Genomic DNA, 14,225 nt, shown 5'->3' with positions numbered 1-14,225 from the left:
CTTCTAGCTAAACATAAACAAAGCAAGGAAAAGCTTAAATGATCAATCCTTTGCTACTTCACCCATGACAACCTTTGCTTAAGATCTTAAACATTTTACCAGTCGATGCTAAAAATACACCCAAGCCGAGGCGGGCTTTTAATTGTGTGTTTTGGGGAGTTTTGCAAAGCAGCCGTGTACGTCGCCACTGACAGGCAGGCTCCCGCGGGACCTCCGACGTCAACATATCTGACATTTCCACAGCTATTTCGGAGGCGCGCATGTTGACAAATCACAACAAATCTATTCCGCCGATAACCCCCGCCGCTGCCGTCAACATGTTTTGCCTTGTCGGCGATCACATGTAATTCAAACAGCGGGGGCTAAATTTTACGTAGTGACCTTCTCGCTATTGTTAAGGGAAGAAGTGGGTCTTATATCTCCGCACTTCCCCGCGGCGTCACACTTCCAGCCTGGAGGGAGGGCTTTTGCATCAATCCCACCTGCGCTTCCTCCAGTGTCGTCACAGCGGGAGCCTTCGAAGCGCTTAAACGCCATAATAGCTGCTTTTGCTGCGTTAAGTGTAGGCCCTGTTCGCCTGCTGGGCTTCACGCTGAAAGCACAATAGGAAAACTCGCTGTCAATATTGTGACCTTCTCATTAAGTTGCAGCGTGACAGACGTCTACATTTCTTTGTTCCTTAAGTCCACCGAGTCAGATTCTTGCCGCTCTGCGCACGTCAGAGCGTTCCGCCTGGCTCGGTTTGACGAGCTTGTTGTGCTCCAGAAGGTTCTATTGCGGAGGTTGTCACTGAGGCGTGACGCACACTCTTTAGAACCTCCAGTAATGTCTTGATCATGGGGACTTTTATATTGGGATTAAGGCTGAGGTGCACTGTGCTGCCGCGGTAATAGTATATACCGTATTTTTCGGAGTATAAGTCGCACCAGCCGAAAATGCATAATAAAAAAGGAAAAAAACATATACAGTGGGGCAAAAAAGTATTTAGTCAGCCACCGATTGTGCAAGTTCTCCCACTTAAAATGATGACAGAGGTCTGTAATGTTCATCATAGGTACACTTCAACTGTGAGAGACAGAATGTGAAAAAAAAATCCAGGAATTCACATTGTAGGAATTTTAAAGAATTTACTTGTAAATTATGGTGGAAAATAAGTATTTGGTCAACCATTCAAAGCTCTCACTGATGGAAGGAGATTTTGGCTCGAAATCTCACGATACATGGCCCCATTCATTCTTTCCTTAACATGGATCAATTGTCCTGTCCCCTTAGCAGTAAAACAGCCACAAAGCATGATGTTTCCACCCCCATGCTTCACAGTAGGTATGGTGTTCTTGGGACGCAACTCAGTATTCTTCTTCCTCCAAACTCGACGAGTTGAGTTTATAGCAAAAAGTTCTATTTTGGTTTCATCTGACCACATGACATTCTCCCAATCCTCTGCTGTATCATCCATGTATCCATTTTGGTATAAACTCAACTTGTCGTGTTTAAAGGAAGAAGAATACTGAGTTGCATCCCAAGAACACCACACCTACTGTGAAGCATGGGGGTGGACACATCATGCTTTGGGGCTGTTCTTCTGCTAAGGGGACAGGACGATTGATCCGTGTTAAGGAAAGAATGAATGGGGCCATGTATCGTGAGATTTTGAGCCAAAACCTCCTTCCATCAGTGAGAGCTTTGAATGGTTGACCAAATACTTATTTTCCACCATAATTTACAAATAAATTCTTTAAAATTCCTACAATGTGAATTCCTGGATTTTTTTTTTCACATTCTGTCTCTCACGGTTGAAGTGTACCTATGATGAAAATTACAGACCTCTGTCATCATTTTAAGTGGGAGAACTTGCACAATCGGTGGCTGACAAAATACTTTTTTGCCCCACTGTATAAGTCGCATTTTTGGGGGAAATGTATTTGATAAAATCCAACACCAAGAATAGACATTTGAAAGGCAATATAAAATAAATAAAGAATAGTGAACAACAGGCTGAATACGTTATATGAGGCATAAATAACCAACTGAGAAGGTGCCTGGTATGTTAACGTAACATATTATGGTAAGAGTCATTCAAATAACTATAATATATAGAACATGCTATACGTTTACCAAACAATCTGTCACTTCTAATAGCTAAATCCCATGAAATCTTATATGTCTAGTCTCTTACGTAAATGAGCTAAATAAAATTATTTGAGATTTTACGGTAATGTGTTAATAAATTCACACAAAAGTCGCTCCTGAGTACAAGTCGCACCCCGCGGCCAAACTATGAAAAAAACTGCGACTTATAGTCCGAAAAATACGGTATGTAATTTAGAGCAGTGATTTGCTAACAAAATCAATATGCATTAATACATGTTTGTTTTTAATTAGGGATGGGTACCGAACCCGGTACTTTTTTAGCACTGACCGAATCCTGCCGATCCTACCGGGTACTGATTCACATGAACTCTAACACAAAGGTCACGCTCAGTTGCCGGCTAAGACTCAACCAGAACACCTCTAGGTAATGTTGCAATTCCTATTGCCAACAAAAAAAATGCCTCAATAAATGCTCCACATTAAAAAGCAAGGCTCCACTTTTCCAAAAATGCGTTAGCTTGATGCTAATATATACTGGCCTTGCTGTCGGCATGCTACTGAATAGCATTAGCAAAGGCAATTCTAATTTGCCAATAAAACTACAACTACGATGCATGTTACAATTAAACGGACAGTGCGTATTAGGTACAATACAGGATTAGCACTTTTTAGGGTGCAAAAAAAAAAACCACACACACCATAAACTACACACTACTGCCATCTAAAGTCTTGGACTTGCTAAGTACTGTGCTCATTACACACTAGAAGATTTTATCATTCATCTTAGTTGTGGTTTACAATACCAAATTTGGAGGTGTTGAAATCGCCATGTAAATTTGCTGATGATAATAGTAGGCTGCCGTTGGCAAATCCAATGTAAATTATCATTAAGCGAGCATATTTTGGAAGAGTGGTGCCTTACTTTACATTTGAGAATTTTCTACCAAGCATGCTTGCTTTGTTGGTGTTGAAAATTGCCACATTACTAGAGGGAGTTTGACTAAGTTAACCCTGAGTGCTGCTTGTCTGTTTGTTTACGTGGTTCCGTGTTTAGTCAGCAACCGGATGTGACGTCATGTGCAACAAAAGTATCAAAGTATGGCACCGCTTGATTTTACGTGGATCAATACCTAGTAAGAATTTGGTCGGTGCGTATTAAAGTACCGAATTCAGCACCCATCCCTAATGGACTTACACTGTTAGCCGCTACTGTCAAAAATAAATAAAGTATTAGAAAGCCAGAGAGGATTGGCTTTTGTAATCAGCATTAAAAGGCATTAATCAGCAACGGCTACTCACATACTTTTTCAGGACAGTCTATACTGTTTGGTGGACATAAGGCCGATTGTTTCAAGGCATCGCTACTCGTTATACCATAGGTATATTTTGTAATATTTGAAGTTTATTCCACATGAAAATACTAATTAGTTTTCATAAGAAAACAAATGTATTCTCATAATAGTCATGTTTTGTATTACATAAACATATAACCTAAAATATTACATCTCAAGAATGAGTTAATTCTCAACATCCGTTCATGTATATAAAGACTTTATAGTAGTGACACACATTGCTGTTATTAAATGAGCTATTGTGGGAGTTGAGATAATGAGGCCAGAGAGCAGCAGCTCTGAACCGGTGAGTTTATTATCTGACTTCTTTCCAAAACAACAACAACCCTTTGACCCCGGAGGTGTTTACCCTTATAACTGGTCACATCCGACCTATACTCCAATCCGCAATCTGGTGATGAGAACAATTAGTGCCCTGGTACACTATTTTTGTTTTTTGATGCATTTGTTGACAGCCCTTAAAACTTGTAGTTTATTACATTGCCAGTGAGTTCAATCAATTTAAATACAAATACAGAATGAGAATATTACGGTATTTGACACACGTGGTTGGTGAACCGATTTAGCCATTGCCTATAAATGGTGTAGCACAGTGGTTGTCAAACTTTTTTACTCCGATTATTGTACCACATAAGAAAACACATTTGCTCTCCAGTACCACTATATTGACAACATTAAAATAGAGTAGCGCAGTAGGCCCAGGTAGTCATTAAAAACAAGGCAAGAGATTTAAAGGCCTACTGAAATGAGATTTTCTTATTTAAACGGGAATAGCAGGTCCATTCTATGTGTGTGTCATACTTGATCATTTCGCGATATTGCCATATTTTTGCTGAAAGGATTTAGTAGAGAAAATCGACGATAAAGTTCTCCCATTTTGGAACTTCCTGAAAAAGCCTCGCCTTTACCGTAAGTCGCAGACGAGGTGACGTAACATGTTGATGGCTCCTCATATATTCACATTGATTTTAATGGGCGTCTCCAACAAAAACAGTTATTCGGACCGAGAAAACGACAATTTCCCCATTAATTTGAGTGCGGATGAAAGATTCATGTTTGAGGATATTGATAGCGACGGACTAGAAAAAAAAAAAAGAGTTAAAAAAAATAAAAAAACGCGATAGCATCGGGACGTATTCCGATGTTTTTAAAGACATTTAGTAGGATAATTCTGGAAAATCCCTTATCTTTCTATTGTGTTGCTAGTGTTTTGGTGAGTTAAATAGTACCTGATAGTCGGAAGGGTGTGTCCACGGCCGGGTGTTGACGCGCAGTGTCTCAGGCGAGTCGATGGCAGCTATGGACGGCACAAGCTCAGCTTTTATCCGGTAAGAACTGACTTTTTAACCACAATTTTCTCACCAAAACCTGCTGGTTGACATGTGGTCTGGATTCATGTTGGCTTGACCGCGCTCTGATCCATAGTAAATTTTCACCTCCGGGAATTTTAAACAAGGAAACACCGTGTGTTTGTGTGGCTAAAACCTAAAGCTTCCAAACTCCATCTTTCTACTGTGACTTCTCCAATATTAATTGAACAAATTGCAAAACATTCAGCAACACAGATGTCAAAAATACTGCGTAAGTATGCCGTTAAAGCAGACGACTTTTACCTGTGTGTGTGCGTAGCGCTCACACTTCCTAAAACCCTGTGACGTCACCCGTACACGTCATCATTATACAACGTTTCTAAGACGATACTCCCGGGAAATTTAAAATTGTAATTTAGTAAACTAAAAAAGCCGTATTGGCATGTGTTGCAATGTTAATATTTCATCATTGATGTATAAACTATCAGACTGCATGGTGGGTAGTAGTGGGTTTCAGTAGGCCTTTAATTTTACAAGTATATTTCTTACTTTGGCCACTGCAACATTACACAAAGTTTGAACAGTAACACTGTGTTTGAATATAGTAAAATGAACACTGTACTTTATTGTACTGATTATTTGCGGTTCCACTAGGGAGAGCCCGTACCACAGTTTGAGAATCACTGGTCTAATAAGCGTAATTTACTACAAACCCCAAATCCAATGAAGTTGGCACCTTGTGTAAATCGCAAATAAAAACAGAATACAATGATTTGCTAATCCTTTTCAAACTATATTCAATTGAATAGACTGCAAAGAAAAGATATTTAACGTTAGAACTGGAAAGCTTTGTTATTTTTTGCAAATATTAGCTCAATTTGATGTCTGCCACATGTTGCAAAAAAGCTGGCACAAGTGGCAAAAAAGACTGATAAAGTTGAGGAATGTTCATCAAACACTTATATGGAACATCCCACAGGTGAACAGGCCAATCCGGAACAGGTGGGTGCCGTGTTGGGTATAAAAGCAGCTTCAATGAAATACTCAGTCGGTCACAAATGAGGATGGGGCGAGGGTCACCACTTTGTGAACAAATGTGTGACCAAATTGTCTAACAGTTTGAAAACAATATTCCTCGACGTCCGTAATCACCATTTAAAAAGGTTAAGAGAATCTGGAGAATTCATTGCACGTAAGCGGCTAAGGCCGTGACCTTCGATCCCTCAGGCCGTACTTCATCAAAAAGCGACAGTGTGTAAAGGATATCACCATATGGGATCAGGAAAATTTCAGAGAACCACTGTAGTAACTACAGTAGCTCGCTACATCTGTAAGTGCAAGTTAAAACTCTACTATGCAAAGCAAAAGCCATTTATCAACAACACCCAGAAATGCCGCCGGCTTCACTGGGGCCGAGCTCATCTAAGATGGACTGATGCAAAGTGGAAAAGTGGTCTTTGGTCTGACGTGTCCACAATTGTTTTTGGAAACTGTGGACGTCATGTCCTCGGGAACAAAGAGGAAAAGAACCATCTGGATTGCTATATGCGCAAAGTTCAAAAGCCAGCATCTGTGATGGTATGGGGGTGTATTAGTGCCCAATGCATGGGTAACTTACACATCTGTGAAGGCACCATTAATGCTGAAAGGTACATTCAGGTTTTGGAGCAACATATGTTGCCATCCAAGTAAGCAACGTCTTTTTCATGGACGCCGCTGCTTATTTCAGCAAGACAATGCCAAGCCATGTGTTACAACAGTGTGCCTTTAAAGAGTGCGGGTACCAGACTGGCCTGCCTGTAGTCCAGACCAGTCTCCCATTGAAAATGTGTGGTGCAATATGAATGCTAAAATACCACAATGGAGACTCGGACTGTTGAACAACTTAAGCTTATTAATCAAAAATGGGAAATAATTCCACCTGAAAAGCTTTAAAAATTGGTCGTCTCAGTTCCCAAACGTTTACTGATTGTTGTTACAAGGAAAGGCCATGTAAAACAGTGGTAAAAATGCCCCTGTGCCAACTATTTTGCAATGTGTTGCTACAATTAAATTCTAACTTAAAGGCCTACTGAAACCCACTACTACCGACCACGCAGTCTGATAGTTTATATATCAATGATGAAATATTACCATTGCAACACATGCCAATACGGCCTTTTTAGTTTACTGAATTGCAATTTTAAATTTCCCGCGAGTTTCTTGTTGAAAACGTCACGGAATGTAAGGAAATATTAGCGCTGCACCTCACACAGCTAAAAGTCGGCTGCTTTAATCGCATAATTACACAGTATTTTGGACATCTGTGTTGCTGAATCTTTTGCAATTTGTTCAATTAATAATGGAGAAGTAGAAAGATGGAGTTGGGAAGCTTTAGCCTTTAGCCACACAAACACGGTGATTCCTAGTTTAAAATTCCCAGAGGTGAAGCTTTACTATGGATCAGCGCGGTCAAGCGAACATGGATCCCGACCAAATGTCAACCAGCAGTTTTCCGTGAGAAAATTGTGGTAAAAAGTCGCCTCTTACCGGAGATCAGCTGAGCTTGCGCCGTCCATACAGCTGCCGTCGACTTCCCTCAGACACTGGCCTCAAGACACCCATGGACACACCCCTCCGACTATCAGGTACTATTAAACTCACTAAAACACTAGCAACACAATAGAAAAATATAAGGGATGTCCAAGAATTATCCTAGTAAATGTGTCCAAAAACATCTGAATCCGTCCCAATGCATTCGCCTTTTTTTTTTTAACTTGATTTATTTATTTTTTTCTAGTCCTTCGCTTTCAATGTCCTCAAACACGAATCTTTCATCCTCGCTCAAATTAATGGGGAAATTGTCGTTTTCTCGGTCCGAATAGCTCTTGCTGTTGGAGGCTCCCATTAAAAACAATGTGAGGATGTGAGGAGCCCTCACCCTTGTGATGTCATCGTCTGCGACTTCCAGTACAGGCAAGGCTTTTTTATCAGCATTAAAAGTTGCAAACTTTATCGTCGATGTTCTCTACTAAATCCTTTCAGCAAATATATGGCAATATTGCGAAATGATCAAGTATGACACAGAATGGACCTGATATCCCAGCTTAAATAAGAACATCTCATATCAGTAGGTCTTTAATGATTATTTGCAAAAAAAATATATATTTCTCAGTTCGAACATTAAATATCTTGTCTTTGCAGTCTATTCAATTGAAAATAAGTTGAAAAAGATTTGCAAATCATTATATTCTGTTTTTATTTACGAATTACACAACATGCCAACTTCACTGGTTTTGGAAGTTCTGACGAAGTGATGTGTTCTAACCAGCCAAGCCCAAATAAGGCGACCTTCACGCTGCAAATCTGCCTCCACCCTGATGTGCAGTATTAAAGCTATGTGATAGTCGGAGGGCTCCCCCGGGGGGTCACCAGCGTGTCAGGAAAATGTCACTAACATTTTAAGCTGCCGGATGAGCAATAAAAGTCATGTGAAGTTCTCGTCTGTTGCCGCGGAGCCACACCTGCCAGCCAGCGTGTCACTCTGTAGGCGTCTCATAACAACCCTGACTGTTTTTTCGCCTTGCAGATCGCCGAAGTCCTTGGCAACCTGAAACCAGCCGTCCTCCTCACACTGGTACGCTGCACTGACCTTTCCTTTTGCTGACAAACACTCGTGACCAATCACGTCTGGTATTGGTGATGGGTGTGTGTGTGTGTGTGTGTGTGTGTGTGTGTGTGTGTGTGTGTGTGTGCTAATTCCCGAGCTATGCTCATTGGCGTGCATTAAAGAGGATTTAATGTCGCTTTTCACTGCAGCGAGGACAGAACACGGACAGCGGGAGTGTCAGCCGTGAAGCCTCCTTTGAAGGAATTAGCCAGTAGGTTTCATGTCATTACATCTTTTGTGTGTGCTCCACAAAGCAGTCAAGTCTCACACAATAAGATCATTTGGTGAAGTCAACAATGATCTACATACTTTAGCCTTCGGGCTCTCTTTAAATGTGCGCCACTTTTATGTTTTGGTGAAATGCATTAAGCAGCAAGCACTGGTTTTGTCCACTTCAGGCCTAATTGGGATGTTTTCTCTTTGACTCAGATTCCAAGTGAACAACACTCTCTTGCACCCAGTCATTGTGGAATGGTGAGTCTTTGCATGAACCATTAAAGCAAATGTATCCTATAGAGGTGAGGAAATGATGGATTCTCTGATGCATCTCTATTAGAACTATTCCAGATTTGATGAACAATGGTACAAACATCGATTACCGTATTTTTGGGCTATAGAGCACAGGGGAAAAATATAGTTTTCCATACAGTTGTGTTCAAAGGCTTACATACACTTTTACATACACATTCACCTTTTCTCCTCCAATCATATTGCTGGGTATTGTGGCCAAACAGCTCCATTTTTGTTCCATCTGACATCACAATAACAAAGATAAGACCTTCAGGAGGAAAGTTCTGTGGTCAGATGAAACAAAAACGGAACGGTTTGGCCACAATACCCAGCAATATGTTTGGAGGAGAAAAGGTGAGGCCTTTAATCCCAGAAATACCACACCTACTGTCAAGCATGGTGGTGATAGTATTATGCTCTGGGCCTGTTTTGCTACCAATGGAACTGGTGCAAATGGGACAATGAGAAGGAGGATTACCATGAATTGATTAACGTGGACCCCGACTTAAAAAAGTTGAAAAACTTATTCGGGTGTTACCATTTAGTGGTCAATTGTACGGAATATGTACTGTACTGTGCAATCTACTAATAAAAGTATCAATCAATCAATCAAAAAACCTCCACATTTTTCAGGACAACCTAAAATCATCAGCCCGGAGGTTGGGTTTTGGGCACAGTTGGGTGTTCCAACAGGACAATGACCCCAAACACACATCAAAAGTGGTAAAGGAATGGCTAAATCAGGCTACCATTGAGGTTTTAGAATGACCTTCCCAAAGTCCCAACTTAAATGTGTGGACAATGCTGAAGAAACAAGTCCATGTCAGAAAACCATATTTAGCTGAACTGCACCAAATTTGTCAAGAGGAGTGGTCAAAATTTCAACCAGAAGCTTGCCAAAAGCTTGTGGATGGCTACCAAAAGCGCCTTATTGCAGAGAAACTTACCAGGGGACATGTCACCAAATATTAACATTGCTGTATGTATACTTTTGACCCAACAGATTTGGTCACATTTTCAGTAGACCCTTAATACATTCATAAAAGAACCAAACTTCATGAAGGTTTTCTGTGAACTACAAGTATATTGTAGGTCACAGAAAAAAATAAGACTTGTAGAAATTATTGGAAACTGAAGACAGCCATGACCTTATGTTCTTTACAAGTGTATGTAAACTTTTGAACACGACTGTATATTAGCCGCAGATGTATTTATATTGAAATGAGTTATTTACACAAAAAGATTATGTAAGAGTTTGTTTACCTACCTTACTATTTCCAAACAATGCCTGAAACACGGCAGTAAAACGGCTGATCAAACAAAACAGGAGTCATCCAATCAGCTGATGATGTTCCTCCGTCGTTGTCGACGATGAGCCGGACATGGTTGACTTGTCCTCAGTTCACTTGTCAAGCCGATCCTTGCTCGGTAGTATCTGCCACATGTAGGACACTTGAAGTCAGTTATGTCAGTTTCCAAACAGTGCCTGAAACACGGCAGTAAAACGGCTGATCCAACAAAACAGGAGTCCTCCAATCAGCTAAACCAGGGGTGTCAAAGTCATTTTAGCTCAGGGGCCTGCGTGGAGGAACATCTATTCCCAAGTGGGCCGCATTGGTAAAAAACATGGCATAATAACTTAAAAATAAAGACAATTTCAGATTGTTTTCTTTTTTTTTTAGCCTGGCCAAAAACAGAACAAGCACATTCTAAAAATTTATAAACCACAACTAATCCTCTTGACAAAAGACTTCAAATTCTGAGGAATAAAATGTGTGTCGTTTGAAAAACACAATGAACTTAGACTTCCTCTCAGTGTACAAAGTCATTAACCATTAACTCACAGCCTATCTGGGATTGAACACAAAAAATAATACATTGATAAAAACCTTGAGGTATCAAAGACCTAATTTGTCACGTCCACATATTATTCCTATGCTAACTCAACAAACTGTACAAAAAAAGGTAAACACTATTCAAGAGGGCTGAGTTGCACTATGCGTTCACTTTTCTCATTTTTGACATTTTGGGGCAATAAGGGTGCCAGAAGACGTGAATCGGCAGGTTTCATTTGTTTGGCCCCAGTATAAACCGTTGGCTTGCCTGACAGAATGGCTTCTGCGACATCCAGTGGAAACATTCAGGACAGCAGTTTCTTTCATTAAACAATTTTAGCTCATTTTTATACTTGGCACACTCATCTCGCGGGCCGCGTAAGACCTGTTTGTGGGCCTAATAAGGCCCAAGAGCCCTACCTTTGACACCCCTGATCCAAACAGACTCAATAACTTTGCAGTGATGTCTTGGTGAGCTTACCGAGGAATTTGTGAAATTGAAACATTACAAAAAGAATGCAATTGTAAGTTAATAATACTAATACAGTCGCTTGTAATTCTGTTAGCATATTAGCTCATGCTAACGATGCTTGCGTTGTTATATTTTGTTAGCATGTACAAATATGCATGAAAACACTCAAACAGACATCACACATTAGTAAGTATAAACATTTATAGTTTAACTGTAAGACTTACAAATGTTGCTTGGAGTTAAGAATGAAGAATCCATACGAGTAGGAACGCTATGGACGGCTAGAAAACTGAACGACGAGCAAACTCGTCCAAAAGATGGCACCAAATCAAAAAAAATAAAACACTTTGTTAATGTTTTCTTTGTTTTTTTTTGTAACTATTGTTTAACAGATCTACTTCAAAACATCATAACATGGCATAGAGCAGGGGTCGGCAACCCGCGGCTCCGGAGCCGCATGCGGCTCTTTGACCACTCTGATGTGGCTCAGCCGCATACTTGCCGACCGCCCGGAGAAGTCAGGTAGATTTCCAAATTTTAGTGTCTCTATCAGGAATTTCCCGGGTAAATATTTTTCGAATTTCACCCAGACATCAACTTTGAGGAAGTGCTGTGATGACAATGCCTCTAACACCCTTTCTAAATGTCATCGTGCCAGGATTTTCACCATGCTACCTGCGTGCCGGCCGGCCGGTCAAATCTTGGATGCGACCTCTATCTGAACGCACAAGCTACTGCAAGGCATACTTGGTCAACAGCCATACAGGTCACACTGAGGGTTGTGATATAAACAACTTTAACAATCTTACTAATATGTGCCACACTGTGAACCCACACCAAACAAGAATGACAAACACATTTCGGGAGAACATCCGCACCATGACACAACATAAACACGACAGAACAAATACCCAGAATCCCATGTATCATATACTGAAGCTACCACCAACCCAACCCCTCCGTGCGTCGGTTGAGCTGGGCGGGGTTGGGGGTAGCTGGGTATTCTGGGTATGTATTATGTCGTGTTTATGTTGTGTTATAGTGCGGATGTTCTCCTGAAATGTGTTTGTCATTCTTATTTGGTGTGGGTTCACAGTGTGGCGCATATTAGTAAGAGTGCTAAAGTTGTTTAAACGGCCACCCTCAGTGTGACTCGTATTGCTGTTGAATAAGGATGCCTTGCAGTCTCTTACGTGTGTCTGCAATAGCCTCGTCAAACAATTCTTTGGGCTGGCAAGCTATTTGTACAAGCCGTTGAGGGCGCTAGCGGAAGGGCCATCATTGTACGCCCTTATTAATGTTCATTGGGTGAACACCAGCGTACATTCGAGAGAATAATTACTCTGGAATTCGGTCGTCTCCCGGGGAAATTGGGAGGGTTGGCAGGTGTGACGCTGTCAAGCGGCATTCATATAAAACTTGCGGGCCGCACTAACGTTAAATTTTCCTATTAAGGTGCGGGCCGCGTGTCTGAGACCCCTGGTTTATACATAGCACAAAGCAAAAAAAAAACTCTGTATGCAGTATTATTTCATTATAAATTTCAAAAGAGTTATGTGGCTCTAGGGGTGTAACGGTACACCAAAATTTCGGTTCGGTACGTACCTCGGTTTAGAGGTCACGGTTTGGTTCATTTTCGGTACAGTAAGAAATCAACAAAATATTACTTTTTTGGGTTATTTATTTACCAAATTTGTAAACAATGGTTTTATCCTTTTAACAATGGAAACACTATAATAATTCTGCCCACGTTAATCCACATTAAACTGCCTCAAGTTGTTGCTTTGATTAAATAAAATGAAAAAAACTTTCTTCTATATATAAAAAGTTTAACATTAAACAGTTTCCATTGAAACTGTTTAATGCCAACTCATCATGCTTAATTTATTACAGAATTTGGGAAGTCTGTAGTTGACTTTTATTATGTAAATGTTGTATTTTTATCAACATGCGATAGCAGGGACCCTGCTATTCAAAACTAGGCTGCTACATTACTAATGATTCATGTAACTATAGCTGGAAAATAGTACAATTGCAATAGGAGAGACTATTCATCCCTAAACACAATGGAGTTCAATGAAATAACAGACAGACAGGGCTTTGCTGCTCCTAACACACACACACATACGCACGTACACACTCACACAGAAAAATGAGCTAACGTTACGCTAAAAGCTAATGAACCTTCATCTCAAGTCTATACTGTGAGCGAGCTGAGCTGCAGTTTAAGTTTCTAGAAGGTCAACGGGCTCATAGTGATGTTTGTAATAGTTGTGACTGGGAAGTGTTTAGTATAATTTGGGTAGAGTCCGCTCCTCCCCTGCTAGACGAATATCTGCTCGACGCTAAAGCATTGACTACATCGTTCTGAAGTCTGAATACGCACTGCTGATTGGCTGTTACATCGCTCTGAATACGCACTGCTGATTGGCTTTGTATGTAACCAATTAGATGGTTGTGTGGGCGGGACAATGAGGCAGGGACAGAGGCAGAAAGCAGAGCAGCTTGTGAAGACTTCTGCTTCCGAATTTGTTCGTTACGCCCGCGTGCCGAACCGAAACCCCCGTATGGAAACGTTTCCATACAAATACACGTACCGTTACACCCCTATGTGGCTCCCATTGTTTTCTTTACTTTGTGAAACGGGTCTAAATGGCTCTTTGAGTGGTAAAGGTTGCCGACCCCTGGCATAGAGTAACATCTGCTGTTGCCATGCCCTTGCATCTGTCATACTGGCGGACCAGCCAGGACACCCCTGGGGTAGTGGTAGCAGTAGCTCAAGGCTTAAAGTTCAATTTTATTCAGTGACATGCTGCTGCGCGCTAAGGTGAGGCGTCGTGAATCAGGTTTGTTTGTCCCCTCTTAAAGTGTCAGAAACAAGCGTGCATGCACGTAATGGACTACGTGCACGCCAGCGTGTTGTCTCAATTAGATTCCGCATCCTTCAGATGAATGGACATTTTGCCAAAATGAGGAGGAATGCTGTGGAGTCACACCTCCTGCGGA

At 41.0% G+C, this 14,225-nt stretch overlaps 1 protein-coding gene across 1 annotated transcript in view; it reads left to right on the top strand.

Moving 5' to 3' along the window:
* Positions 1 to 14,225, top strand: part of LOC133536265 (xaa-Pro dipeptidase-like) — a 62,479-nt gene that overhangs the window by 23,026 nt on the left and 25,228 nt on the right. The window contains exons 5-7 of the mRNA XM_061876676.1: positions 8,322 to 8,369; positions 8,552 to 8,613; positions 8,832 to 8,876. Coding sequence (XP_061732660.1) covers positions 8,322 to 8,369; positions 8,552 to 8,613; positions 8,832 to 8,876 — 155 coding nt within the window. The remainder of the gene's footprint in view (positions 1 to 8,321; positions 8,370 to 8,551; positions 8,614 to 8,831; positions 8,877 to 14,225) is intronic.

Source organism: Nerophis ophidion, linkage group LG02, assembly GCF_033978795.1.
Source record: "Nerophis ophidion isolate RoL-2023_Sa linkage group LG02, RoL_Noph_v1.0, whole genome shotgun sequence".
Taxonomy (NCBI): Eukaryota; Metazoa; Chordata; class Actinopteri; order Syngnathiformes; family Syngnathidae; genus Nerophis; species Nerophis ophidion.
The sequence above is the reverse complement of the archived record's forward strand: the minus strand, read 5'-3'. Positions and strand labels throughout refer to the sequence as shown.